Below are 25,287 nucleotides of genomic sequence, written 5' to 3'. Positions count from 1 at the left end.
CCCTCGTCTTCTTCTGCAGCAAGAACGCGTCACCTCTTTTTCACTCCCTCACATACAATTTCCCCTCTCTGTGTTGGTGGATTTACATTCCACCATTTTTTCCATTGGAGCTTTCATGTCTGTATGCTCGATCTTCACCCATGAGGCCCTTTAAAAATAGTATGGACCCCATTTATCAAGATGCTGGTGTGTGTGGACGTGAGGGCTATTACAGATGGCTGGTACCCTATTCCCAGATCTCTGACTGCATCTCTGCCCTTCCCTCATTCCGCTTCCTTTTCCTAACCCAAGTGCCTCTGCTCCCTTGTATATCAAGTCCCATAGTGTAAATTGGACAGCTTGACGATGCCATGAAGCCACCCCGTTTTTCACCTAGATGTCTGCTCAGCTCCTGTCTTCCCCCTATTTCACTTGGGTGGTTGGATGAGGGGCTTCACCCCATCTCTGTGTTCTTATTTGGGTGCTGAGGGTTCTGTCGGATTTTTAAAACTATAGTTCGGGCTCTGCTGGAGTGTCCAAGGTACTATAGAGTTCTAAACAAGTACTGAAGTTTTATGGGCCCGAAACAATCCCTCAGAAGCCTGGTTTCCCCCAGGGCAATATGGGGACCGTGAAGTAAGCAGTTGTTTCACATTTCTTCCTATGAATTGCTATTTTGGGATAACCAGGCAAGTAGCTTTTCCAAGGCTTAGCAAAAGAGCAGTACAGTTAGCCAAGGAGAGCTGAGGCTTGAGTTGGAAAAGTAGGAGTCTTCTTGAAAAGCCCAACCATCTCCCAGCATCATACCCTGGCCCCTTGTCCTAGGGGCCCCTCACCCTGTGCTCCAGGGTGCTCTCCTGGGAGGGGGGTTGGCTCGCGTGCTCATTAGAAGAACGGGGGTTTCTCTCCCGCAAGGCCAGGCCGAATGCCAAGCGGCTCCCCGTGCTTTGTCCGGTACAGATCGACGCCTTCCAGCACATGCAGCACTTCGTACAGACCGTGCAGCAGCAGGCCCAGCACGCCATCGCCACCGAGGACCAGCAGCACAAGCAAGAGCTGCACAAGCTCATGGCCCGGTGAGGTGTCCCCGCTGGCTGGGGCCAGTCGTGCTCCAGTCCCCCCAACCCTAGCAGCCTCTGTGGCGTGGCGGGAGTGCTCGGCGCTCCCTGAGCGGCAAGCTGCCGACACCGCTCTCGCCTTGTGCAGTAGGAACCCCAGGCAGCCATCGAATCGTGCTGCGCTGAGCCTCTGCTGCTGTTTGCCCAGGACTCAGCCGTACAGCATCCATGTGCTCCCGTGCTCCTGGTGTCTGGCTTGGGCGTCAGACCCCTTGTCCGCAAATGCCAGCTATGCTGCTGCTTCGATGTGTGACTTTAGATGAGCTACTTGACGCTCTGTGCCTCAGTTTTCTCATCGTATAAAAAGGGGATGGTGAGAGCTCCTATTTGTTAGGCTGGTCGAAGGCGGTAGGAGGGTTAATAGAACAAACACGTCAGTCATTCAGAGCAGTACCTGGAAGAGAGCAGCAATCAGGAAATGTTGGCTGCTCATATTATCATCATATATGATCTATGATGAATGATCTATGTCATAATACGTAATATAATGCATGATACAATATGTTGATATGTATTCTGTCATTTATCATTAGAAATGGAGGAGAACGGAGAAATGAGGGAAGCCAGTAGCAATCAATAGGAAAAGTTCCTCAGCAGCCGATACCCCCAAAAACTGAAGTCGGTGTGGGTCGGTCCCTACAGACCTAGCCCGTACCGGATCCTGGTTGACGCTAGCATGGAAGGACAGGTCGAGGAGCAGAGATGATACATTCAGAATGCAGCCCTAACACCCGTTTTTTTCCTTCTGTGTGGTTGAGAATCCTGGTGCTTCCATCACGCCTCTTCCTGGGAGCAAGCGTGAAGCTCGGGGAGGCTTTCGTGCTCTGCCGACAGAGTGGGCTGGTCCCCTTGTGGGGGGGCAGGGGAGCTAGCGTGGGGGTTGTTTCCCTGTGTGCAGGTGCTTCCTGAAGCTCGGGGAGTGGCAGCTGAACCTGCAGGGCATCAATGAGAGCACCATCCCCAAGGTGCTGCAGTACTACAGCGCGGCCACGGAGCACGACCGCAGCTGGTACAAGGTAACCCGGTAACCCCGGTAACCCCAGGCTTCCCAGCGCGCCTGCCCCGGCGAGAACCCAGCCCGTCACGGCCCTGCAGCTGCAGGTCCCGTGCCGGGGATTTGCTTGTTCGCAGGCCAGCAGCCAGACTGTCAGAGGCCCCGTGCAGGCATCATGGAGACAGAAAGGGTGATAGAGTGTTTCATGTGAGAAACACTTGACCACACACTATTACGTGTGTGGCACGGGGAGCGCTGCTGCCTTACAGACGCTTAGCTGATTGTGTGGTACGAGCATCTGGACACACGGTTCATCTCTGGGACGTTATCTTCCCTTGGGTCATCTGTTCTTTCCCAGCTTCTTCCTGATTTCCATCCCTGCCTGCTCCTCATCTAAGAACTTCACTTCTCTGTTTTTATTGGAAAGCTCTGGGTAACATCCTGTTACGGCATAGGGGAAACTTTTCAGGAAGATAAACAGAATTTGAAAATGTATCAAAGATGTGGTTGACTGATAGAGGAGGAATTGGGGGAGAACTCATCTTTGAGGAGAGTACATAGCCTTAGTTTTTAGGTTTTCCCTGAGGGACCTGCCTCCTGGTAATAGCCACTCGGTACAGCAGGTGTCATCGACTTCTTTCCAGCATTTCCTTAGCTTGTTAATACTTTTTTTTTTTTAAGATTTTATTTATTTATTTGACAGAGAGGCAGCGAGAGCAGGAACACAAGCAGGGGAAGTGTGAGAGGGAGAAGCAGGGCTCCCGCTGAGCAGGGAGCTCGATGCGGGGCTTGATCCCAGGACCCTGAGATCATGACCTGAGCCAAAGGCAGACGCTTAACCACTGAGCCACCCAGGCGCCCCTTAATTTACTAATACTTTAAGAATGAATCCCTCCGAGATCAAAACGTATATCTGAAGACACAGAAGCATCTACAGTAAAAATCTTATCCTGATTGAAGCATGCTTCATTCTGATCTGAAAAATGCCCATTTCGTGATAGCAGCAATAATGACTCTATGTAGGACAGCTTCATTTCTAGGCTGGCAAAACATATCCAGTAAACCCTGGATTAGCTGGAACCTTACCAATTGGAAGTGTCTCCTCACCAGATTACTTTCTTTCACTCAAATTTTAGAAAAGAAACAAATCACGAAAAAAATGGGTTCTAGGAATGTTAAGTTTTTCCTTGTATGGGTCCTTTTGGGTTTGTGCTGTCTTACTGTAATGGTGTGGTCCTGTGTGTGTGCAGAGACCATTTCTGTCTTGCTCACCGCATCCCCTGGCTCAGTGTGGATGAAGAAGAGCTGTTGAATAAATGAAGTGGGGAAACAGCCTGGGCCGTTACAAATTGTGACTCATCAAATAAAAGGTCAATTATGATCAACCTACTCTGCTTAGGTAGACAAATGGGCACATTTATGTTAAAGAAAGGTTTTTAGCAAGGGATGCAAAGGAATTTCCCGATTACCCAGAAAGTATATCCAGTGGAGTATTTAGTGTCCTGCCATCACCACAAACTTACGAGGCCCCACATCAAAGCGTGCCTCATGCTGTCTGCACGAGGCAGGGCTGCACCCTCGGTTCCTGCAGCTCTAGGCCGTAGAGCGTGGATAGTTCCTCCTTTACCAAAATAAGCACCAAGGGCTTCTCCCAGCAAACAGTCACTGGGCACCGGCTCTCTGACAGGCCACACACGGGCTGGATGGGAGAGCTGGACAGATGAGCGACATTCCCCCATGGCTTGCTCTTGGTGTGCTCCCTTCCCACTGACCTGGGACCTGGTTAAGACTTTGACCATCACTCCCCTACACCTGTGCTCTCGTAAATAATGTTTCATATACAGCTGCCAAAGAAATCTTTAAAACCTAGAATGAAATGGGACCTCCTTGGCCTATTATGTTAGCCTGTCTACAATCTGACCTTGCCCTTTGCTAACCTTCCCCCCACCACTCTCCTGCACGGACTGCACTCCAGTCGGATCTTTTTCTTCATTTCCTATGAACTGCACTGTGCTGGCCACCCTGCATCTTCGTCCCTGACCTCTAGGCTGGGAAGTCCCTGCTGCTGTCCTCTTGTCCCCGCCTTGCCCATCGAAGGCTGCTCTTCAGTCCCTACCCCAGAAACCTCCCCTCTACAAAGCCTTCCCTGACCCTGGCCTGCCCATTGTCCATCTCTCATTGCCCCTCACATTTGCCTGTCCTTGGGTTGCTGGGCCCCCCACCAGACCAGAAGGCCCCTGAAATAAGGACCTGGCTTGCTCCTCTTCAGGTGCCCTTCCCCCGCAGGCCTCACCACAGTCCTGATACAGTGAGGGCACCACAAAATGAAGGAATCAGGCTGAATCTAGTAAAAGGCCCCATGCCTGAGTGTGTCGGTGCAGTTTTCCTCTGCTGGCCACTGAGAGGAAGGGGCAGTCCCAGCGCTCTTCCTCAGCTTTGGCCTCACGCTGCTCTAAGGCCTTGGCGCTCCAGCCTCCTCATCTTCGACTCTCGCCCCTCCCAGGCCTGGCACGCGTGGGCAGTGATGAACTTTGAGGCTGTGCTGCACTACAAACATCAGAACCAAGCCCGTGATGAGAAGAAGAAGCTGCGGCACGCCAGTGGGGCCAACATCACCAGCACAAGCACTGCCGCCACCACAGCGGCCACTGCCACCGCCACCAGCACCGAGGGCAGCAACAGCGAGAGTGAGGCCGAGAGCACCGAGAACAGCCCCACTCCGTCTCCTCTGCAGAAGAAGGTCACTGAGGTACCCTTCCCTTCCTCCCCCAGCGAGGACTGAGCCAGGCACCAGGTGCTCTGAGGAGTAGGATGGTGGCAGAGCGCTAAGGAACCTGGGCTTCACTCTGAACGGAGGAAGCTAGACGGCTTGGCTTACTCACCAGCCAGCATTGTTCGAGACGGTGCTTCTGTGCACGTGTTTGTATTTGTGGTGCTGCTTTAGCCCCCAAGCTGAAGACTGAGTTCCTGGTCATTCTTCCCATGAGAATGAGCTCATCCCCTTAAAGCCTGCGCCAGTGTGTGTGGGTGGCCATGCACATCTGCGGGTCCATTTGAGGACAGAGGCCAGCGGGATCTGACCTCTGCCTTTTCCTCTCCCCCCACCCCGCCTCTCCTCCGGCTGTCCCTTCAGAGTGCACCGGGGTAGTTAGCAGGCCCAGAGAGCAGTGTGTTCAGTCTCAGCTCCCCTCCGCCCCCCTGTTTAGGAAGCCGCCATTAGCCCAAGGTGCTAGATTGTGACACAGTTGGCATTTCCTGAGTGCTTGCTGTGTGCCAGGTACTAATCCAGAAGCTTCTCATGCATTAACTGATTTAATTTCATAACCTCTCTTTGAGGTAGGTCCTGTTACTATGCTGTGAGCCCCTTTTACAGATGAGAAAACGAAGGTAAGAGTTTCCATTAATTAACATGCGTGTGTTCCAACAGGATTTATCCAAAACCCTCTTGATGTACACCGTCCCTGCGGTCCAGGGCTTCTTCCGTTCCATCTCCTTGTCACGAGGCAACAACCTCCAGGACACGCTGAGGTATCAGAGAAGGGCGGGGCCCCTGGTAGGCTGTGTGTGCACCGGACACAGGATGACTCGTGACGTCCCCCACCCCCCCATAAATATGTCCAAGAGTAACCGCTGACCAGCCTCCACCTGCCAGGACTGAGGAGAATGCTCCATGCACGCGCTGTCACAAAGGGAGGAAGCGCACCTGTTTGTGCAGTAGTCCTGAAATCCCCTCAGCTTGGAGAGGCCACTTAGGCCGAAACAAATGGCTCAGGCCAGCCAGTCCGAAGACTACGGGTGACAAGGGCAGCTAAGTCCTATGTTTACCCTGTTGCCGCTGGTCTCCAGGTGGCTTTCTATATGTGCAAAGATTATCCATAGGTTGTCCCTGGGCTCATCTGTTAGATTCCTGGGACCCTCTACATTATCTGGAATAAAACAAGCGTTCACTTGGGATGCCCCTCCTTGTGTTGAGCCAAGTACTCACAACCACCACCAGCCACCCTCCCAGGTGGTCCTGAGACCAGACACTGGGGAACCACTGATTTCAGGCCTTGCCAGTTCTTCTTCTTGTTCTTTTTTTTTTTTTTTTTAAGATTTATTTATTTTAGAGAAAGTGTGAGCAGGGAGAGGGCAGAGGGAGAGAGAGAGATTCCCCAGGCAGACTCCCCGCTGAGTATGAAGCCAGCCCAACGCGGGCCCGATCCCAGGACCCTGAGATCAGGACCTGAGCTGAAATCCAGAGTCAGATACTTACCTGACGGAGCCACCCAGGTGCCCCTTTGCCAGTTATTCTTTTCTCAGGAGTCTTAAAGATTTAAAACAAACAAACAAAATGGACAAAAGCTAGGAAACTCAATTTTCTGTGATTTTCTCATTTTTCTTTGCCAGAGTCCTCACCTTATGGTTTGACTATGGTCACTGGCCAGACGTAAATGAAGCCTTAGTGGAGGGGGTGAAAGCAATTCAGATTGACACTTGGTTACAGGTAAGGCTGGCTCAGGTCTCACTCCTGCTCTGTCTCCTCCTGGGATCATGCGGTGTTCAGTGAACAGTGGTAAAGAAGGTCCCAAGGTCAAGACTCCATATTTTCTTTAGTTTCTCCCAGAGAACTGAAAGGAATGATCCATTTTAGAGCTTAATAGCATCTGCCACAACAAGTTTCAAGAGCCGGTCATTGTGCAGAATAACTGGTTGTTTCCACACCTCACATGCTGCACACCGTGTCTTTCTGAACACCAGGTTATACCGCAGCTCATCGCAAGGATCGATACTCCCAGGCCTTTGGTGGGCCGCCTCATTCACCAGCTTCTCACAGACATTGGCCGGTACCACCCGCAGGTATGTGGGCATCCTGGGCAGTTTCTCCTCAAACAGCTAACCTTTTGATCTGGATCTCAGCCTTTCCTAAGCTGCGCTAGAGACATAAGTGCAGGAACTGGGAGCCAGGCATCCCATCTGTCCGGCTGGCAGTCCCGGGCCCAGGGCCCTTCCTGAAGAGGAGTTCCCCACCCGCCCCAGGATTGAGTGATGGACTCAAATCAGTGTCAGAAGCATCCTCTCCATCTCTCTTATCTTCCTGAAAGTCAGAGTTTGCAAGTGTTCCTTCCGTGTCTGCCTCAGGCCCTCATCTACCCCCTGACCGTGGCCTCTAAGTCCACCACGACGGCCCGCCACAACGCAGCCAACAAGATTCTGAAGAACATGTGCGAGCACAGTAATACCCTGGTCCAGCAGGCCATGATGGTGAGTCTTCCTCGCAGCAGTGCTGCTGGCGAGAGGACGGCCTCTGTCTCCAACACGGGCCTTTCTGAGGTTAGCTCATCCTCAGTGCTTCTCTCTTTGCCGTCTTTGGTCCAGGTGAGCGAGGAGCTAATCCGCGTGGCCATCTTGTGGCACGAGATGTGGCACGAAGGCCTGGAAGAAGCGTCTCGTTTGTACTTTGGGGAAAGGAACGTGAAAGGCATGTTTGAGGTGCTGGAGCCCCTGCATGCTATGATGGAACGGGGCCCCCAGACTCTGAAGGAAACATCTTTTAATCAGGTATGGGATAAGAAAACATGGCGTGACATGACCCAAAGCCTTTACCAGAGCCCTTTCCCTCCGGCCTTCGTGCTGACTTGAATAAAATGTCTTCTGACGGAGGTCACGGAATATAAAAACACCAGCAATTTAATTGTCACTGACTTACGAGAACCCTCCCAAAACTTAACTGGAAAACCATGAGATTCTTCCCCCGCACATCTTGCTTCTCCTTACTTTGCCCATAAGCCGTCCCGAGACTGGGGCCTCCAGGACTGGGCCAGCACGCTGCCCTTGCTAAGCCTGGCCGAGGGCCAGAGCCATCCAGCCGTAGCGTGCGGCCGAGCCGTTGTGCTGTCTGCTGGGGGTTCAGCCTGTGGCATAGTCCACACCTTGACGACCCGCGCACTTCTCCTGCTTCCCCACTCAGGCGTATGGTCGAGACTTAATGGAGGCCCAAGAGTGGTGCAGGAAGTACATGAAATCCGGGAACGTCAAGGACCTCACCCAAGCCTGGGACCTCTATTATCACGTGTTCAGACGAATCTCGAAGCAGCTGCCTCAGGTAGGCTCTTCAGGTTCTAGCAGCGTTAACTCACATCGTCCCTTATGTTTTCCTTTTTGTGAACATTCTAACACTAATTCTGAAGCATCCGATTTTGCTTCTATCTGCAAACTGTGGGACAAGTCATTGCTATTAGGTATCTATTGAAAGATACCTAAATTGCATTTAAATTCTTCCCCGGAGGCAGAAAACTAACCCCTGTGGTAATTATTCACAGCTCACCTCCTTAGAACTGCAGTATGTTTCCCCCAAACTTCTTATGTGCCGGGACCTTGAATTGGCTGTGCCAGGGACGTACGACCCCAACCAGCCGATCATTCGCATTCAGTCCATAGCGCCGTCCCTGCAGGTCATCACCTCCAAGCAGAGGCCCCGGAAGCTGACACTCATGGGTAAGGTCCCCTGTGCTTCTGCCACCTGCATCTCCCTCCCACTGTGGCTGAACCCCTCCCCTTTTCTGAAATCACCGCTCACCGTTCACACCACGAATCTTCCCATGCCGCATCTCTCCCATGTTTATGGAGAGACAAATAGAGCACAAGCGGGCCTCTCGTTATTTCCTCCTCAGGACTCCTAGTTTGTTCGTACCATCATGCGTGCTTAACGCCTAACCGCCCTGTGGAACAGGTGGAGGGAACCGTCAGAGGGTGTGGCATGGGCAGATGGGGGTAGCAGGCAGCTGCAGGGGCTGACAGCGCCAAGGGACATCCAGATGCAGGTGTGGTAGGTGACAAGCAGGGCTGAAGAAAGGACTCCTGGGCTCTCAGATGTTCTCTTTTCACCATCACTGTCTCTCTCTCTGAGAAGTGACTGCGTGAAAGGAACACACTGAGGTGGAAATGAGTTCTCACGGTGAGCTCTGTGACCTACCCAGGGTCGTTGCAGGAGGCCTGGATGCTGTGGCGGCCCTTCAAGGATTCTCTCTTTAATATGGCTCATGCTTTTCAAATGCAGTAGTTATTCACCAGCATCAGTTCGTTGTGGTTCCCAGGTGATCCTCTCTCCGTGGGCTGGCGTCTCCTGATACTAAAACATGGGTCAGTCAGGTTCTTCACAGTATTTCATCAGAGACTTGAATGAAGGACCTGTTTCCAGGGAAAGCTGTGAGCAGAGTAAAGAGAGCCAACAGTGAGAAGCTATGACTCACCCCCACCCTCCAGGCCCGAAAGGGCAAGGAGCCCATCAAGAGCATGTAACCTGGAAAGAGAGGCCATCCACCAGAAGCTGTAGCCCAGGTGGAGGGACACTGAACACTTCTAGAACTGGAGCCTGGCATGTTGTCAGAGGCAAACCCTTTGGCCTCTCCCTCTTCCCGCCCTCTGATTTCCCTCCTGCCAGTGCCCCCATTGTCCAAGCCCCACTGGGAGCCCAGGTGATGTTGTGTCTAGGGGTCGGGCTTCACAGGCCCGAGCAAGACAGAGAAGGGCAGAGAGTGGGTTGTGAGGGGAACATACAGAATGACCATTTCTGTGCAGAATCATTCCTGATCTTCAAACACAGAGCTGTTTTTAATTTTATTTATTTTTAATTTGACCAACATTTCATTGGGGACCATCAAAAACAGGGCCATTCTTTTCGTCAGTTCTAGGGTACTTTTCTGTGTGTGTGTGAAGCGTGACTGGGTAGGTACACGTAGTCTCTGGGCGCTTGGGAGTACAGGGCTGGTCTGTGCTAACTGCTCCCACCGTTCCTTACAGGCAGCAACGGGCATGAGTTTGTTTTCCTCCTGAAGGGCCACGAAGACCTGCGGCAGGATGAGCGAGTGATGCAGCTCTTTGGCCTGGTGAACACTCTTCTGGCCAACGACCCAACGTCTCTTCGCAAGAACCTCAGGTATTCAGGACACGGGGTGGGGCAGGGGGTGACACGGCAGTGATTTAACTGGTCTAGGGTTTCCTTACCTCCCTCCCCTGTGGTCCTGTGCCTTCACGGAATCGTTTGTTGACCTATGAACCTGACAGGAAGTCATCAGTAGCCAAAGTGTCAAACGCAGCAAGAAGAATCATCCATCCTGTTATCGTAGTTTCAAGGGAGGGTCCAGAATGGAGCAGCCCGTGGCCATTAGACTAGAGATGCTGCACGTCTGGTGTGTTTTCCCTTCCCTGTCTGCCCTGCTTTCTTCGTCCTCTTTCTGTTAAGAACACAGATATTAAGTTGGAGGTTGTTTTTGGCTTAGAAACAATCGCTGGGCTGCTCCCCGACAGCAGTGAGTCGGTCAGGCAGGTTGAGGAGGCTGGTGGTGCTTTCCCGCCAGCAGCGCGCTGCCTTCGTGCGCACCTCACGGCAGCCCTGTGCGGGGGGCGCCATTGAACCGGCTTGCATGTGTTGTGAGGCAGTCAGAGGTGCACTGTGTTTACCATCCGATAACCCTGCTTTCCTGCGGGTGCCAGCATCCAGAGATACGCTGTCATCCCCTTATCAACCAACTCGGGCCTCATCGGCTGGGTCCCCCACTGCGACACGCTGCACGCCCTCATCCGGGACTACAGAGAGAAGAAGAAGATCCTTCTCAACATCGAGCATCGCATCATGTTGCGGGTATGTGAGGAGGCTGCCAAACCCAGTGCTTTCATGTCTTGACGTAACTCGCAAGTTGGGAAATCTCTACAGAGCTGCTCTTCTCGCTCTTCTGTGTGTGTACGTCACTGAAAAATCTACTTGGGAGGATTCTCTACTGAAGAAGTTTTCATGAAGGGAATCCTAAAGCAGATTACCTCTAACAAACAGGACCCTAAAGCCCAGAAGTTAGGTGTTCAGCATTCTAGGTGAGAGGGGACGGTATTATTTCTCAGGCAACGTGGATCGACCGAACGCCTGTTGTATACGGGGTACTGGCCACACGGGGAAATGATGTTAGTAGAGGTGTAAGTAGTGAGAAAGAGATGTGTTTGTTACCCAGAACCTTGATGCCTCCAGTGCTCTCATTCACACCAGTCGGCTTGTACTCAGGTGGGACCTGGTGTTTCACCCTTAGGCCCTGGCAGTCCCCGTGGTCATCAGTTTCCGCTGGCCATCCCCTTTTTCCTTCCTTTTGCACTGTTCTTAACTTCCTTTTCCTTTGGGCTGGGGTGGTGAGATCCGAACCCAGTTCTGCCTGGACCCAGAGCCCCGTTTCCTCCTGGGTGGAAGCTGCCAGTCTGGGGGCGCTCTCAGAACGGTTGTGTCCTGACGCAGATGGCACCAGACTACGATCACCTGACGCTGATGCAGAAGGTGGAGGTGTTCGAGCACGCCGTCAATAACACGGCCGGCGACGACCTGGCCAAGCTGCTGTGGCTGAAGAGCCCCAGCTCCGAGGTAGGACGTGCTGGGCTCCTCCCACGCCTCTGCCCTCTTTTCATTGGCTATTTTAATTTTTTCTTCTTCCAGATAAATTTTGGTATCATTTTGTCACAGTCCCCCCAAAAAAGTTCTACTGAATTTTGAGTGGAATTACATTAAATGTATCAAATAATTTGGGAGGTTATTACATCTTTATGGTCTCGGATGGATACTTTCATCTACTCGGGTCTTTGTATTCCTAAGCAAAGGTTAATTTTTTTTTCATCTGGGTTCTGTTGATTCCAAGCATAGTTTACTGTTGTTACAATTATAAATGAGATCTTTATTCCATTTTATGTTATTAACTGGTTACTGATGGAACATAAGAAAACAACTGATTGAGGTGTAATTATGTTGAAGCCAGTTAGCTTCCAGAGCCTTGGTTCACATGCACTCCTATGTTCCAGGTGTGGTTTGACCGAAGAACCAACTATACCCGCTCTTTAGCGGTCATGTCCATGGTTGGGTATATTTTGGGCCTGGGAGATCGGTGAGTAAATTGATTTGGGTTTTATAGTCTTTTTCTACATTGTACCTTTCTTAAACAGTTCCCTCTTGTTTTCCAGTAAGGTTTATGACCATTTGGTAAATAATTGTATTTTGTACCTTCGGGTCTTGTTTGCAGCATCAGCCTTAATCCCTTTTTATTTATCCATGGAACAGAACAGCCGAGCAAACTAGAACCTAGTTCTTGGGTACTACTGTCTCCATAGGCTGGTTTAATACGTTTTTTTGTTTTTGTTTTTGTTTTTTAAAGATTTTATTTATTTATTTGACACAGATAGAGACAGCCAGCGAGAGAGGGAACACAAGCAGGGGGAGTGGGAGAGGAAGAAGGGCTCATAGCAGAGGAGCCTGACGTGGGGCTCGATCCCACAACGCCGGGATCACGCCCTGAGCCGAAAGGCAGACGCTTAACCGCTGTGCCACCCAGGCGCCCCTGGTTTAATATGTTAAAAACCATATACAGGGGTGCCTGGCTGGCTCAGTCTGTAGAGCATGTGATTCTTGATCTTGGGGTTGTGAGTTCAAGCCCCACATTGGGTGTAGAGCTTACTTTTCTTAAAAAGGGGCACCTAGGTGTCTCAGTCAGTTAAACATCTGCCTTTGGCTCAGGTCATGATCCCAGGGTCCTGAGATCAAGGCCCTTGTGAGGCTCCTTGCTCAGCAGAGAGCCTGCTTCTTCCTCTGCCTGCTGCCCCTCCCCCTGCTTATGCTCTCTGTCTTGGTATCTCTTCTCTCTCTCTGTCAAATGAATAAATTAAAAAATTTTTTTAAGTAAGTAAATAAATAAAAATTTAAAGAATATGATCGATTTTTCTGATTCATTAAACATTTATCAGTCACCACTGTGCTGAGATAAGTAATTCTGTTTCTGTAATTGAAACCAACCAAAGTAGATCCTTCTGATATTTTTGCATAATAAGTTTATCCACAGTACTGCCTGAAAAAGTAGGTAAGGAATATTCAGAAATTGACTCTCTAGAAGCCTTGAAAAAACTAGTTCCTTAGCGTCTGCTCTTTCTCCTGGGTTCACGTCTCATGCAACTATTTGAGAGTAAAAATAATTTTTCCCATAAAAATAATGAATTATTGTTTTTAAAAAGAGCCCGGAGAATTCCTGGTGACAAAAGCCGGATGACCCTTCCTAGATGGGTCTGGGGGCTCAGGAGATGGGATCCCGTATTGGGTGCTGAGGGGTGAAGATAGAGCCTCGTCACTCCAAGATGCCAGCACCGCCAGGCAGGGTTCGTCTCGTGACCAGAGACCTCAGGAATGCAGCTTGTCATTCACGCTGATCAATCTTCCTTGCGGACCTGGAGCAGGGATCAGCAAACTTTCTCTGTAAAGGGCCAGATAAGAAATAATTTGGGCTTTGCTGGCCATGTGATATCTCATAGCTACTCATGTCTGCCTGTGGTGTAAAAGCAGCCTGAGACCGTACATGGCAAATCGGCAGGGCCGAGTCCAGAAAAGCTGTGTTTCAGAGGCAGGTGGGGGCGGGCTTTGGCCTGTGGGCAGGGCCCGGACTACCACATCCTTGTCGATTGATTCATCAGTGCCGCGCTAGTGAGCCCTCTGTGGTTTCTCTCCTGTTTCTCAGACACCCATCCAACCTAATGCTGGACCGGCTGAGTGGGAAGATCCTGCACATCGACTTTGGGGACTGCTTTGAGGTGAGCCCGTGCCCCAGAGCACCGCGCAAAGCTGACCTTTCCGGATGACCATTCTTCACCCTCTGACCATTCAGGCAAATTTAAGCTCAAAGTGCGTTATCCTGATCCCTGTCTCTCCTACCAAAGCAATAGAGAGGTGAAGGCCATGCTCGTTTGATACTTGCTGTAATTGGACTCTAACCCCTTTTGAGGCAAGGGCCCACTGTTCACATACCTTCTGACTCAGGAATCTTCTCCCAGTCAATGCCAATCCCTGCATTGGCCCGCTGGTCAAAGGCCTGGGTGTGATGCACACTTGTCCTTTTCCTTTGTTCCTCCTGTCCCTTTGTGTGTGTGTGTCTTTTTAGTTACCTTTTAAATCTCTGTGACAAGTTCCCTCACTAAACTAAAGCTAGTTCATTTCTGTGCCCTAACTGAAATCAATGCAAAGAACAGCTACCTGCCTTTGCCTGGCGTTAGCTAAAGAAAATAACCTAGCCTAGAAAAAATAAATAAATAAAATAAAATGCAAAAGAAAAGAAAAAAAAAAAGAGAACAATCTCGCCATTGGACTTGGTTTTTAAACTCTTTTATTTCCCCATAGGTTGCTATGACCAGGGAGAAATTCCCAGAGAAGATTCCATTTAGACTAACAAGAATGCTGACCAATGCTATGGAGGTGAGTGGGTCTTGGGAACAAGCTGCTTTGGACTGGGGCCAATACAGTCAGGACCGGCTCTGCACACAGACTGGCTTGTTCGGTCTCATCAGTTCCCCAGAAGGCCTGGGTTGGTTCTGTGGTTGTTTCCTGGTATTTTCCATTATGTTAGAAATGATCGATCTTTGAGAGTCTCACCATGCTTCACGTCAGACTTTGTGTCCTATGAATCACAGGCCTGACCTGACCCCTTGCTCTGAACACATTCCCAGCCTGCCACATCAGTAATGGCCTGTGTCTGCTTCGAAGTGTGGGTGACAGACCCTCTCGACTCACTTCTGGTTCTGAGGCCTTCAGGGGCAGGGCCGGGGCTGTTGACTTCTGTGGTGAGTGGCTCTGGTCCTGCAGGTTACTGGTCTGGATGGCAACTATAGAATCACGTGCCACACGGTGATGGAAGTGCTTCGGGAACACAAGGATAGTGTCATGGCCGTGCTGGAAGCCTTTGTCTACGACCCCTTGCTGAACTGGAGGCTGATGGACAGTGAGTATTAGCAAGTGCCCGGGAGCTGGAGCCCACACACTCCGAACTGGGACTGTCTGACACGTTACATTTCACTAACCTTGCCCCCTGCCAGCCTGGAGCCTGAGCCGTATTACTGGACTATTGCATTACATTTTCACAGAGCCGTTCCAGTGGCCGGAAGTGAATTTCAAGTATTTTTTCTTACTAACTAGAACGAAAAACACCAGTTATTAATTTAAATATTAATTAAAATACTTTAAGGATAAAGCCTGGTGATTTTTGTTTGTTTGGATTTCATAAAGAGTAGCAAGCTGGAATCTTGATGGGAGGCACAAGCGCTTGGGATCTGGGGGCAGCAGCATCTCCATCTCCTCTCTGCTCCCCCTCCTTAGAAGAGGGTGACCGACCCCGCTGTCTCACCCACTGCCAATCAGTCCTGCTCTCGCCTTCTGTCATCTGGTCCACAGCATCTAAATTCAGCTCAGCGGTACAGAGTGTCCCGCAGGATTGCACACCCATGCTAACACTCACCCACCAAGTCCTGAGTCATCCATCCTCACTTCCTCTTAGGGGCTTTAGCTTTTAGCAAAATTGCACTTTTATGGTTGTAAGAAAATATCATATCAACCAAGTTTCTTTCAAGTGAAAGTTTGAAGCCCTTTTTATCCTCTCTTTGTTTCTTCCCCTAGCAAATACCAAAGGCAACAAGCGGTCCCGAACAAGGACGGATTCCTACTCTGCTGGACAGTCAGTAGGTGGGTCCATCCCCAGGGAGGCTGCAGCTTCTGCCCCCTTTTGTCCAGAGTGTGTCTTGAACAAGGCAAGCTCTGCGATTGCCATTAGCAGGCGTGGCGGAGGCGGTAACATGCCACGAAGGGTGTTTTCTAGAGGCTCTGATGCAGCCCTGCAGCGATTCTGTTCCTGCTAAAATAGCATCTAATGGGCATGTAGTTAACTTCAGAAAGTTGGTGTAGAAATATTTACTGAGCACATGTTTTTTTTTATTTCATGCCTCTCAGGATGGAGTGGATACCTAAGGCTCAGAAATTTTGATCAAACTACCTGAGTTTAAGCTATAAAAACTCAATTAGGGACGCCTGGGTGGCTCAGTCAGTTAAACATCTGACTTCGGCTCAGGTCATGATCCCAGGGTCCTGGGATTGAGCCCCACATCATGCTCCTTGCTCAGCAGGGAGCCTGCTTCTCGCTCTGCCTGCCGCTCCCCCTGCTTGTGCTCGCTCTCTGACAAATAAATAAATAAAATCTTTAAAACAAAACCACACAATCAAAAGCACATCTGAATATTAGCCAGTATTTCGTATGCCCTTTAGTGATGTCTGGACCGGGATAAGTATTAGCTGTATCACATGGTTCTAGAGCATTGTTAATAGCTCAGAAGTAGGACGGAAGCCGTAGAAGTGTATTCACGCTGCTGGCTGAGGAGCTGGGAAGCCACAGGAAGCACTTTCCAAGAGTGGGTCCACAGAATAGGGTCCTGGGAAGATAATGCCCCTCCAAGAGCCAGAACAGGGTTTGTGTATGGAACCTCTCAAAGGTCTTAAAGTAAAGCTGTTTAACTTTATTTCACACAACCTCCCCGCCCCCCTTCCCAGCCCACTCTTTTTTCCCTCATAACATCTAACAACATCCTACATAGTTCACACCTTGGAAATACTGTTGGGGTGTAAAAAAGTAAATATTCTCTACAGACATTTATGGAACATTTGCTACTAGTTGCTTAGCTAAGCCAAATAATGTTTAAGGGTGCAAAAAGAATGCGATATGCAGAGATTACCGTAGAGAAGCCCAGAATGACATAGAATTGACAAACTGTATAGCACATGAACTAATGAGAGAACAGTAAAGTCCACTGTGTGATCCAGCAGCTCGCAGTTTGGTTCAGAGAGGCCGTGGGGCTAAGAGGAAGGAGGTACCACTCTGAACGGCAGTCGTTAAGGGAGCTCCTGGGTTGGTGGGATATAAGCTGGCCTTACTGGGTGAGTGGGAAGGAAGAGGGTGTCCTGGGCAGGAAATTGAGGTCCCAGCTTATGGTGCAGTCTGTGAACAGGTGTGGACTCTAGCCTGGACACCATAACAGGATTTATGACTGATGCCTGAATTACTCATGGTGTCTGGGGTACCTCGTGCGGGTGACTGGTCTCATCCAAAGTCTGGGAGACTTAACGGGTTTCATATTCAGGGTCCACCTCACTGGTACATTGTTGGGTGACTCCTGTCTGCTGGCTATGGAGTGCCGAGAGGAACCAAGACAGCTGGTTCTGGTGGCCCCAGATGGTGGTAGACCTGGCTGGTTTTATGTGGCTTGAAGTTAAGTTCTGAGTGGTCATTCATAAAAGTATTATCATCCCTGGCTTCATTTTGAAGGCCTGTGGTATATAAGGACAATATGTAAATCGTCATACTTCTGCTCCTGGACTCTTCTCTCCTGAAGGCCACAATCAGTGGAGGGTGACTGTAAGCCTGAGGACTTTTCCTGCCCAGAAAGGATGTATAAATACCTCCGAAAAATAGCACTTTGGTCATGAGTGTGACCCACTGAACGCTAGTGGTCTTTGTATTATCATCAGTTATGGTTTTGACAAGTTTTGTCACCAGGGATTGATTCACACTCCTGTTCTCTATGTCAGAACATTTTATAAATGCTGTTTGCTTGAAAATTCATACTTTGGAGATGTAAAATCTTTTAAACACATTCTTCCTCTCCTTTCGCCTCAGAAGTAGCAGGGTGAGTGTTCAAGGGAATATAGTATGTGAAGAAGTAGGGCTAATGCTTGCAACAGTGGTTTCTTGGTGTTGGAATTTTCTGCCAATCGATTTTTTTTCCTCCTAGAAATTTTGGACGGTGTGGAACTTGGGGAACCTGCCCATAAGAAAACAGGGACCACAGTGCCAGAATCTATTCATTCTTTCAGTAAGTCCGCCCTCTGAGGACTCGTACCAGTGACTAGCTCATTAAGAACATAGCAGCTGTGCCATACTGCGAGAGGGGTCAGTAAGATAAAGCAACAAACCCGCCTTTGAGCAGACAAGGGTCTGTGAATTTCTCATTCTATTCTGAAGACAAAGATAGACACAGAGGAAGAATTATTCAACACTTGCAAAAGTGAATATTTGAGAAAAACGGGCATACATTGAACCTGTTGTGACGACCCCGTCTTACTGTCATTTCTACGTTTGTGTATTCCAGTTGGAGACGGTTTGGTGAAACCAGAGGCCCTAAATAAGAAAGCTATTCAAATTATTAACAGGGTTCGAGACAAGCTCACTGGTGAGTGTTTGCGTATGTGTTTACTTAAAAGGAACATAAAGTCTTGAGGGATTTTTCTCTCCTTGAGTGGAAGGTCAGCCCCTTTCCAACTATGTTGGTACCTAAACTTTGACTCTGCAGCTAACTGGAGGGTCTCTGATTCTCTGACAACCATTAAACTCAATTTAAGTAGTGTGAATCTCATTTTAACAGACGGGGGTGAGTAAAGTTCATTTGGGTCCAAAGTCAGTCAAATTCAGGGAAGTTCTTATCGTCACGGCTTTGATATTGGAGCATACCTGACCGCTCTGATCCTTTGCCTTCCTGCACTCCGGGGGCTATTGTGGGAGTGGAGAATGTGAAAGGAGAGAAATGCACACTTTTGAAAACAAGACATGTCCTGTAGGCCAGATGGTATGATGGAGGGGTGAGAGTCAGGGGGGCCGAAGACCCCAGCTCTACTGCACCCTGAGTGACCCCCGGGCCTCTCTGTTCATCTGGAAGAATGCCTCTCTCAAAAGGTGGTGAGGCTCAAAGAAGACACGTGGGGCCTGGCACAGAAGTGTTGTAGTCAAGTTGTATTTGTTTGTTGAGCACCTATAACCACTAGATGCTGAAGAAATGGCTGGTAAGAGCCAACAGATTGCCTTCCCTCATGGGGTCGTCATCTAAAGGGGCAGTGTTAGGTGCAAGAAAGGGCTTGGGCTGTGATGCTAGTCACAAGGCAATTTAAGTGCCAAAGTTCCAGGAAAGCTTCTCTAGGAAACAACCCTTGAGCTAAAATCTAAAGGAGGACATAATTAGAGGCAGATTGTTTCAGGTAAAGGAAACAGCACATGCAAGGGCCCTGTGGCGGGAGGGAATCTGGCAAGAAAAATGGTCTGAATTGCAGACGAGTCTGACTACCACAGGGAGTGAAATGGGAAGAGCACAGAAGCAGAGTGCCCACACTCTTGAGTGGGCCAGGGTGGGATCATACAGGGCTTTACATTTTCATCCTCTGCCCTAAAGGCAATGGGAAAGCCCTGAGGGCATAAAGGGGGAGGAGGGAGGCAGGAGGGATCCAGTGGGTTTGCACTGGGGAATCCTCCCTGCTCTGGCCATGGGGGCTGTGTGGAGGGAGGAAGCTGCTGCCAATTTGCAGCTGGACGGTTGACTAGGCTAGAGAGGTGGCCTCCAGATCTTCAGGAGGTAAAATCCAAAGGATCGATGAGGCATGAGGGATGGCAGGCACCGACGGCATCTCCAAGTTACTGGCGGCCTTCTGGGAGCATGCTGAGCCTGGCAGCCAGACCAAAAGGGTTGAAGAGAACGTGAAGTACGAGAGGGAAGCAAGGCAGAGGAGGCAAGTTTCAAACTTGTGAGAGACCTGGCTCCGAGAGGAGGCGGGGTGGGGCTGGCTACAGCAGGAGTAGTGTGCGAGAGCTTTTTGTTCTTTAATGGGCGAGGGGACCGAGTTTACAAACATTTGAAAACAGAAGTGAGAGGAGGGTAGGTGACTGTTTACTGTGCGAGGCACCCTAGGAAGCAGGAGGCTGTGGGGTCCGGAGCGCAGGTGAACTTAGCCTTAAGCTGGAGGAGGGACGGCTCCCAAGGGTTGCAGCAGCACCGAAGAGGGAGCTTCTGTGGAACAAATCCAGCCTCGAGCACTGCCTGACACGTCAGGGGTCCAGAACGATGAGCTCAGTGAATGGATGAACTTGTAAAGTAGGAGACGAGGGCACGTGCTAACAGTGAGAAGCCAGCAGGGAGGCTTGGACATGTGGGGCCAGGGAGGACAGAAAATGACCCTTGTGCCAAAGAGGCTTCATCAGCCGGCCATGAATGCCTGTTCCAGGCTGAGATAATGGCTTTGCGATGGAAGTTCCTGTGGGAGGAAAGGCCCAGCAGTGGAGGTTATAGGACTGAAACCGACCACAGTTTCTCATTCACTTGCCTGATGATTGCAACGGATGAAGGAATCTCTACGAACCCAGTGGCTAGATCTGTGCCACTCCTAAACTCTGCCAACTGCAGGCCTTTCCCTTCTTTGAACCAAGTCTCTGTTAGGAGGAGATTGGTGTGTATTCATGTCACATGGAGGTGAATTTTAAAACCCATCTGCTGGGGCGCCTGGGTGGCACAGCGGTTAAGCCTCTGCCTTCAGCTCAGGGCGTGATCCCGGCGTTATGGGATCGAGCCCCACATCAGGCTCTTCCGCTATGAGCCTGCTTCTTCCTCTCCCACTCCCCCTGCTTGTGTTCCCTCTCTCGCTGGCTGTCTCTCTCTCTGTCGAATAAATAAAAATAAAATCTTTAAAAAAATAAATAAATAAATAAAAATAAAACCCATCTGCTGGGGCACCTGGGTGGCTCAGTCATTAAGCATCTGCCTTCGGCTCAGGGCATGATCCCAGGGTCCTGGGATTGAGCCCCACATCAGGCTCCTCCACTATGAGCCTGCTTCTTCCTCTCCCACTCCCCCTGCTTGTGTTCCCTCTCTCTCTGGCTGTCTCTCTCTGTCAAATAAATAAATAAAATCTTTAAAAAAAATAAAAAATTAAAAAAAAAAAAGAAAACCCAGCTGCTGGGCAGCCATCATAGTCATAGACAAGGAGAAACTGAGCAGAGCTGCATAGACAGGCCAGCCAAACTGGGGGCAAGGACGGAGTGGAAAAACAGGTACAGAAGAACTGTGTGTTTCTCCTGTCCTAGGTCGGGACTTTTCTCATGACGAAACCCTGGATGTCCCAACACAGGTGGAGCTGCTCATCAAACAAGCAACGTCCCACGAGAACCTCTGTCAATGCTACATCGGCTGGTGAGTGCCTGTGCGCGGACACGCACTCAGGGCCCCGTCCTGTGTCCTGGTCACAGTGTGGCAGGAAAGACTTGGGGGGGTACCCAGAAAGGGGAATCATAGTGTCAGATCTCTTTAAAAGTTTGTATTCGCCGTGTGCGCTCACAGTTCTGAAAAGGAACTTGAGAAATGTGGGTTCATATTTGGAAGGCAAGCACCAAAATAGATTAAATTCACCTTAAAAATGGCTTAGAAATGTAGGTGAGTTCTGTTTGGATTTCTGCTGTCAATTCCAAGATAGAGGGAAGGGCGAAGGAAAAGAAGCCAGAGCACCAATAGAGAGAAGGAGATGCAGAGACGAACTTATGATCTGGGACTGTCACCTCAGGGACCACTCTGGGGTCTGCTTTGATTAATTGCCCGAGGCACGCTTGAAGGTAGAAACTTGAGAGGGAAGGTGATGGGGAAGTGTCCTTCTGGGGCCGCAGCAGGCATTAGCCCTTGACGGGAAATGATAAGTGTGTCCAACACAATTAGTTGTAGGAGATCTCAAGGAATATCCCCGGGGGCTGTCAGACCTTGGTCTCTCCATTTTCAGTGTATCCATGTAAAGCTTTGAAAAAGCCCAAATTATTAAAATATTCCTTTTCTCTCTGTCATCTTAGGTGTCCTTTCTGGTAACCCGAGGCCCAGACATGCCCACAGCATTTCTCTTGAGGCTTTTGTACTTGGGTATATGCTTCCACTAAACTGAAACCACAGTCAGAGAGCTCGACTTTGTTAAATATTTTGAAATGTAAATGAAAAGTACTACTGTATATTAAATGTTGGTTTGAACCAACTCTCTAGCTGCTGTTGAAGAATATATTGTCAGAAACACAAGGCTTGATTTGGTTTCCAGGACAGTCAACACAGTAATACTACACAAATCAAGCCATCGATTTGGGGGAACAGAAGATCCATAACTTAGAAATACGGGTTTTGACTTAACTCACAAGAGAACTCATCATAAGTGTTGCTGATAGAAGAATGGCCTAGTCATTCCTCTCAACAAGGATACAGTAAACTCAGCACAGTCAAGAAGCCTCAGGCCATGGAGGACATGTGTTAGGAATCAGGAGAAGCTGACTTGGTTACTTCCACCCGTCCCATTACCTCACTGGTCCGCAGACAGCATCATTTGTAAGATGGGCCAAAATGGGTGGAAAGTGTCTGTCTTCTGCCTCACCCATGATGCTGCGACTTACACACTTCAATCCAAGACCCGAATGCTAGGAGGGGAGTTTCTTCGGATGGCTGGGTGGCCTTTGCCGAGCAGATGCAGAGAGACCACGGTGCAGTAGGGCGGCCCACAGCAGCCTTCCCCAGCACGGTCCTGGGATGTTTTCAGTGAAGTCTGAACGCTCTGTGTTTAGAGCAAGGGCTTGGAAACAAATGCTGTCCTGGAGGTGCTGACCACAGAGAGGGAGGTCTGGTACCTGCTGGGAATTCTGAGCAAAAGAAATATTAAACTAAATGCACAAAGTATCAAGTGTAGCCATTCTAGACACCATGTTGTATCTGAATAATTTTTGTGCCAATAAATGACATCAGAATTTTAGAAACGTGTATAGGTGCCTTTTTATTCATAATTACGAGTTTCTAAAGGAAGCAGGTATCCTTCAACTGCCAGCATTCACTAAGCCTGTGATACTAGGGACCACGTAGAGCCCTGGAGCTACATGGCATGGTCCCCTTCCTCGGGGTATGCACAGGGCAGACAAGGTGGGATCGGCATCATGTCGGAGTGGACTGGTAACTCCCCAAGCTAAGTGGGGAGAAGACCCACACCCAGGGTGTGAGCCTCAACGGGAGGCCCGAATTCCACTGGCCAAGCCAGGAAAGCCTCGTGGAAGGGGGACATTTTCCATGGGTTTTAAAGGACGAGTGGGACTGTATCAGATGAAGCACGTGAGGACATTCAGCAGAAAGTCAATCTGAAAGCACAATATCGTGCAGGAATGGCGAGTATTAACTTGAACCCTATCCGATTGCAAGTCTCAGACTGTTTTTGATATGTAAAATGGCAGTTACACGCAGTCGGACCTCAGTTCAGCGTGGCTGGCTGAACAGTCAGTGGAGAACAAAGGGAATGATAGCAACTAGAAGGGGGCCGCCTGCCTCAGTTCAACAGCAAGGAGTCTGAGCCTGATGCATGGACAACAGGGAACTGTGTAAAGTTCTAAAACCAAGAAGTAGAATCCGAGTAGTATTTTTAATAGTATTTTTTAAAACAGATAACCAGTGTCAAACAGGTGAAGAGAAAACGACGCTGCAGGACCTAGGGAAGAGGCCTGCAATAATGGGGAGGAGAGAATGCTGAATGGAGCCAGCAAGTGCTATGCCGAGATTCCTCTTAAAAAAGCATGCCTAAAGAGTGCTTCCACAGAACAGCATTTTCAGTTCAGGTAAATTTTCTATTTCTAAATTCCTGTGGGCCACAGCTACCCAGTGAGAATACGGAATCATAAAACCTGTTCAGGGGTGCCTGGGAGCGCAGTCGTTAGGCGTCTGCCTTCGGCTCAGGGCATGATCCCGGCGTTCCGGGATTGAGTCCCACATCGGGCTCCTCCGCTGGGAGCCTGCTTCTTCCTCTCGCACTCCCCCTGNGAGCGCAGTCGTTAGGCGTCTGCCTTCGGCTCAGGGCGTGATCCTGGCGTTCCGGGATTGAGTCCCACATCGGGCTCCTCCGCTGGGAGCCTGCTTCTTCCTCTCGCACTCCCCCTGCTTGTGTTCCCTCTCTCGCTGGCTGTCTATCTCTGTTAAATAAATAAATAAATAATCTTTAAAAAAAAAAAACCTATTCAAAGAATTTGTATTAGGAAGAGCACGAGCATTACAAGGCCAGGAACCCTGTCTCACATGATGTTGTGGCCCCCAAATCTGCCTGGACCATGGATGGTGCTGCTCCATGCACATTTGTTGGAGGACTCCTCTGTTAAAAACAAAGATGAGTTTAAATATCAATAGTAATACTGATAAGTTTTAACCCTCATAGTTGTCTCAGATTTTCTATAATTCTAAACCATGCATCAACTCTTTTGCTCTGGAAAATATGATCACCATAACTTTTTTGGTTCTACATGAAATAACTATCAATGACCAGTGATGTTTCCACTCATGAAAGATAAAGGGTATGGGAATGAATGGACTCTGGAAAAATGGTGGCCATCAATGGGAAAGACATACTCCTTAGGACATGGAGTCCTTGGGATTAATATTGTCAGTGAATCCAATGGGTTTCAAGTTACATCTAGACAAAACCTTCCAACTTTGTTGAGGTGAATTACCAAAGGTAGATGAACTGATGGAAGCCTTTAAGGACAGTCTCATTAACCTACCGATCCTGGATGGTTTCATGTATTCCTGTGAGAAGGGACGGATGTGGCAGGAATGCTTTTCGGGATCCTTGCATGCATTGGTACAGTTTTTTTTTAATTTTATTTTATTTAAATTCAATTAGCTAACATATAGTCTATTATTAGTTTCAGAGGTAGAGTTCAGTGATTCATCAGTTGTATATAACACCCAGTGCTCATTATATCACGTGCCCTCCTTAATGCCCATCACCCATCCCCTCTAGCAACCCTCAGTTTGTTTCCTATGTTTAAGGGTCTCTTATGGTTTGTCTCCCTCTCTGGTTTTGTCTTGTTTTATTTTTCCCTCCCCTCCCTTATGCTCCTCTGTTTTGTTTCTTAAATTCCATGCAAATGTTGGCAAGGATGTGGAGAAAGGGGAACCCTCTTACACTGCTGTTGGGAATGCAAGCTGGTACAGCTTCCCTGGAAAACAGTATGGAGGTTCCTCAAAAAGTTAAAAATAGACCCAGCAATTGCATTACTACATATTTACTCCAAAGATACAAATGCAGTGATCTGAAGGGGCACTTGCACCCCAATGTTTATAGCAGCAGTGTCCACGATAGCCAAACTGTGGGAAGAGCCCAGATGTCCATCGACAGATGAATGAATAAAGAAGAGGTGGTATATATGTATTCAATGGAATATTACTCAGCCATCAAAAAATGAAATTTGCCATTTGCAATGAGGTGGGTGGAACTAAAAGGGTATTGTGCTAAGCGAGATAACGCAACCAAAGAAAATTATCACGTGGTACAGTTCTATAGGTTAGGACTTAAAACTCTTGGAGGCATGTAAAGTAGTTTGAAATAAGGCTGTGGTGTCAAATTACCTAGTTTCAAATCTCAACTCCACCTCATACTGCCCGTATGACTTTGAACAAATTGCTTCATCTGTGCTTGCTTCCTCCTCTGAAAGTATGGATAATAGTATCAGCTAGTCCAAAAGGTGGTTTTGAGGTTGAGATAATTCATGTAAACCACACAGCATTGCCTGATGTGGTATT

At 49.1% G+C, this 25,287-nt stretch overlaps 1 protein-coding gene across 1 annotated transcript in view; it reads left to right on the top strand.

Annotated features, from left to right (window-relative positions):
- MTOR (mechanistic target of rapamycin kinase) overlaps positions 1–22,493 on the top strand; it is a 121,889-nt gene extending 99,396 nt beyond the window's left edge. Inside the window, exons 37-58 of the mRNA XM_034671192.1 lie at positions 940–1,055; positions 1,996–2,113; positions 4,595–4,840; positions 5,519–5,619; positions 6,481–6,577; positions 6,832–6,930; positions 7,213–7,335; positions 7,450–7,632; positions 8,042–8,176; positions 8,394–8,568; positions 9,874–10,009; positions 10,567–10,714; positions 11,351–11,473; positions 11,905–11,987; positions 13,602–13,674; positions 14,258–14,332; positions 14,720–14,855; positions 15,527–15,592; positions 17,689–17,769; positions 18,046–18,126; positions 20,799–20,904; positions 21,549–22,493. Of these exons, the coding sequence (XP_034527083.1) occupies positions 940–1,055; positions 1,996–2,113; positions 4,595–4,840; positions 5,519–5,619; positions 6,481–6,577; positions 6,832–6,930; positions 7,213–7,335; positions 7,450–7,632; positions 8,042–8,176; positions 8,394–8,568; positions 9,874–10,009; positions 10,567–10,714; positions 11,351–11,473; positions 11,905–11,987; positions 13,602–13,674; positions 14,258–14,332; positions 14,720–14,855; positions 15,527–15,592; positions 17,689–17,769; positions 18,046–18,126; positions 20,799–20,904; positions 21,549–21,564 (2,517 nt within the window). The 3' untranslated portion in view covers positions 21,565–22,493. The remainder of the gene's footprint in view (positions 1–939; positions 1,056–1,995; positions 2,114–4,594; positions 4,841–5,518; positions 5,620–6,480; positions 6,578–6,831; positions 6,931–7,212; positions 7,336–7,449; positions 7,633–8,041; positions 8,177–8,393; positions 8,569–9,873; positions 10,010–10,566; positions 10,715–11,350; positions 11,474–11,904; positions 11,988–13,601; positions 13,675–14,257; positions 14,333–14,719; positions 14,856–15,526; positions 15,593–17,688; positions 17,770–18,045; positions 18,127–20,798; positions 20,905–21,548) is intronic.
- Positions 22,494–25,287: the final 2,794 nt, after the last annotated feature.

This window comes from Ailuropoda melanoleuca, chromosome 11, assembly GCF_002007445.2.
Source record: "Ailuropoda melanoleuca isolate Jingjing chromosome 11, ASM200744v2, whole genome shotgun sequence".
In the NCBI taxonomy this organism is placed as follows: Eukaryota; Metazoa; Chordata; class Mammalia; order Carnivora; family Ursidae; genus Ailuropoda; species Ailuropoda melanoleuca.
The sequence above is the reverse complement of the archived record's forward strand: the minus strand, read 5'-3'. Positions and strand labels throughout refer to the sequence as shown.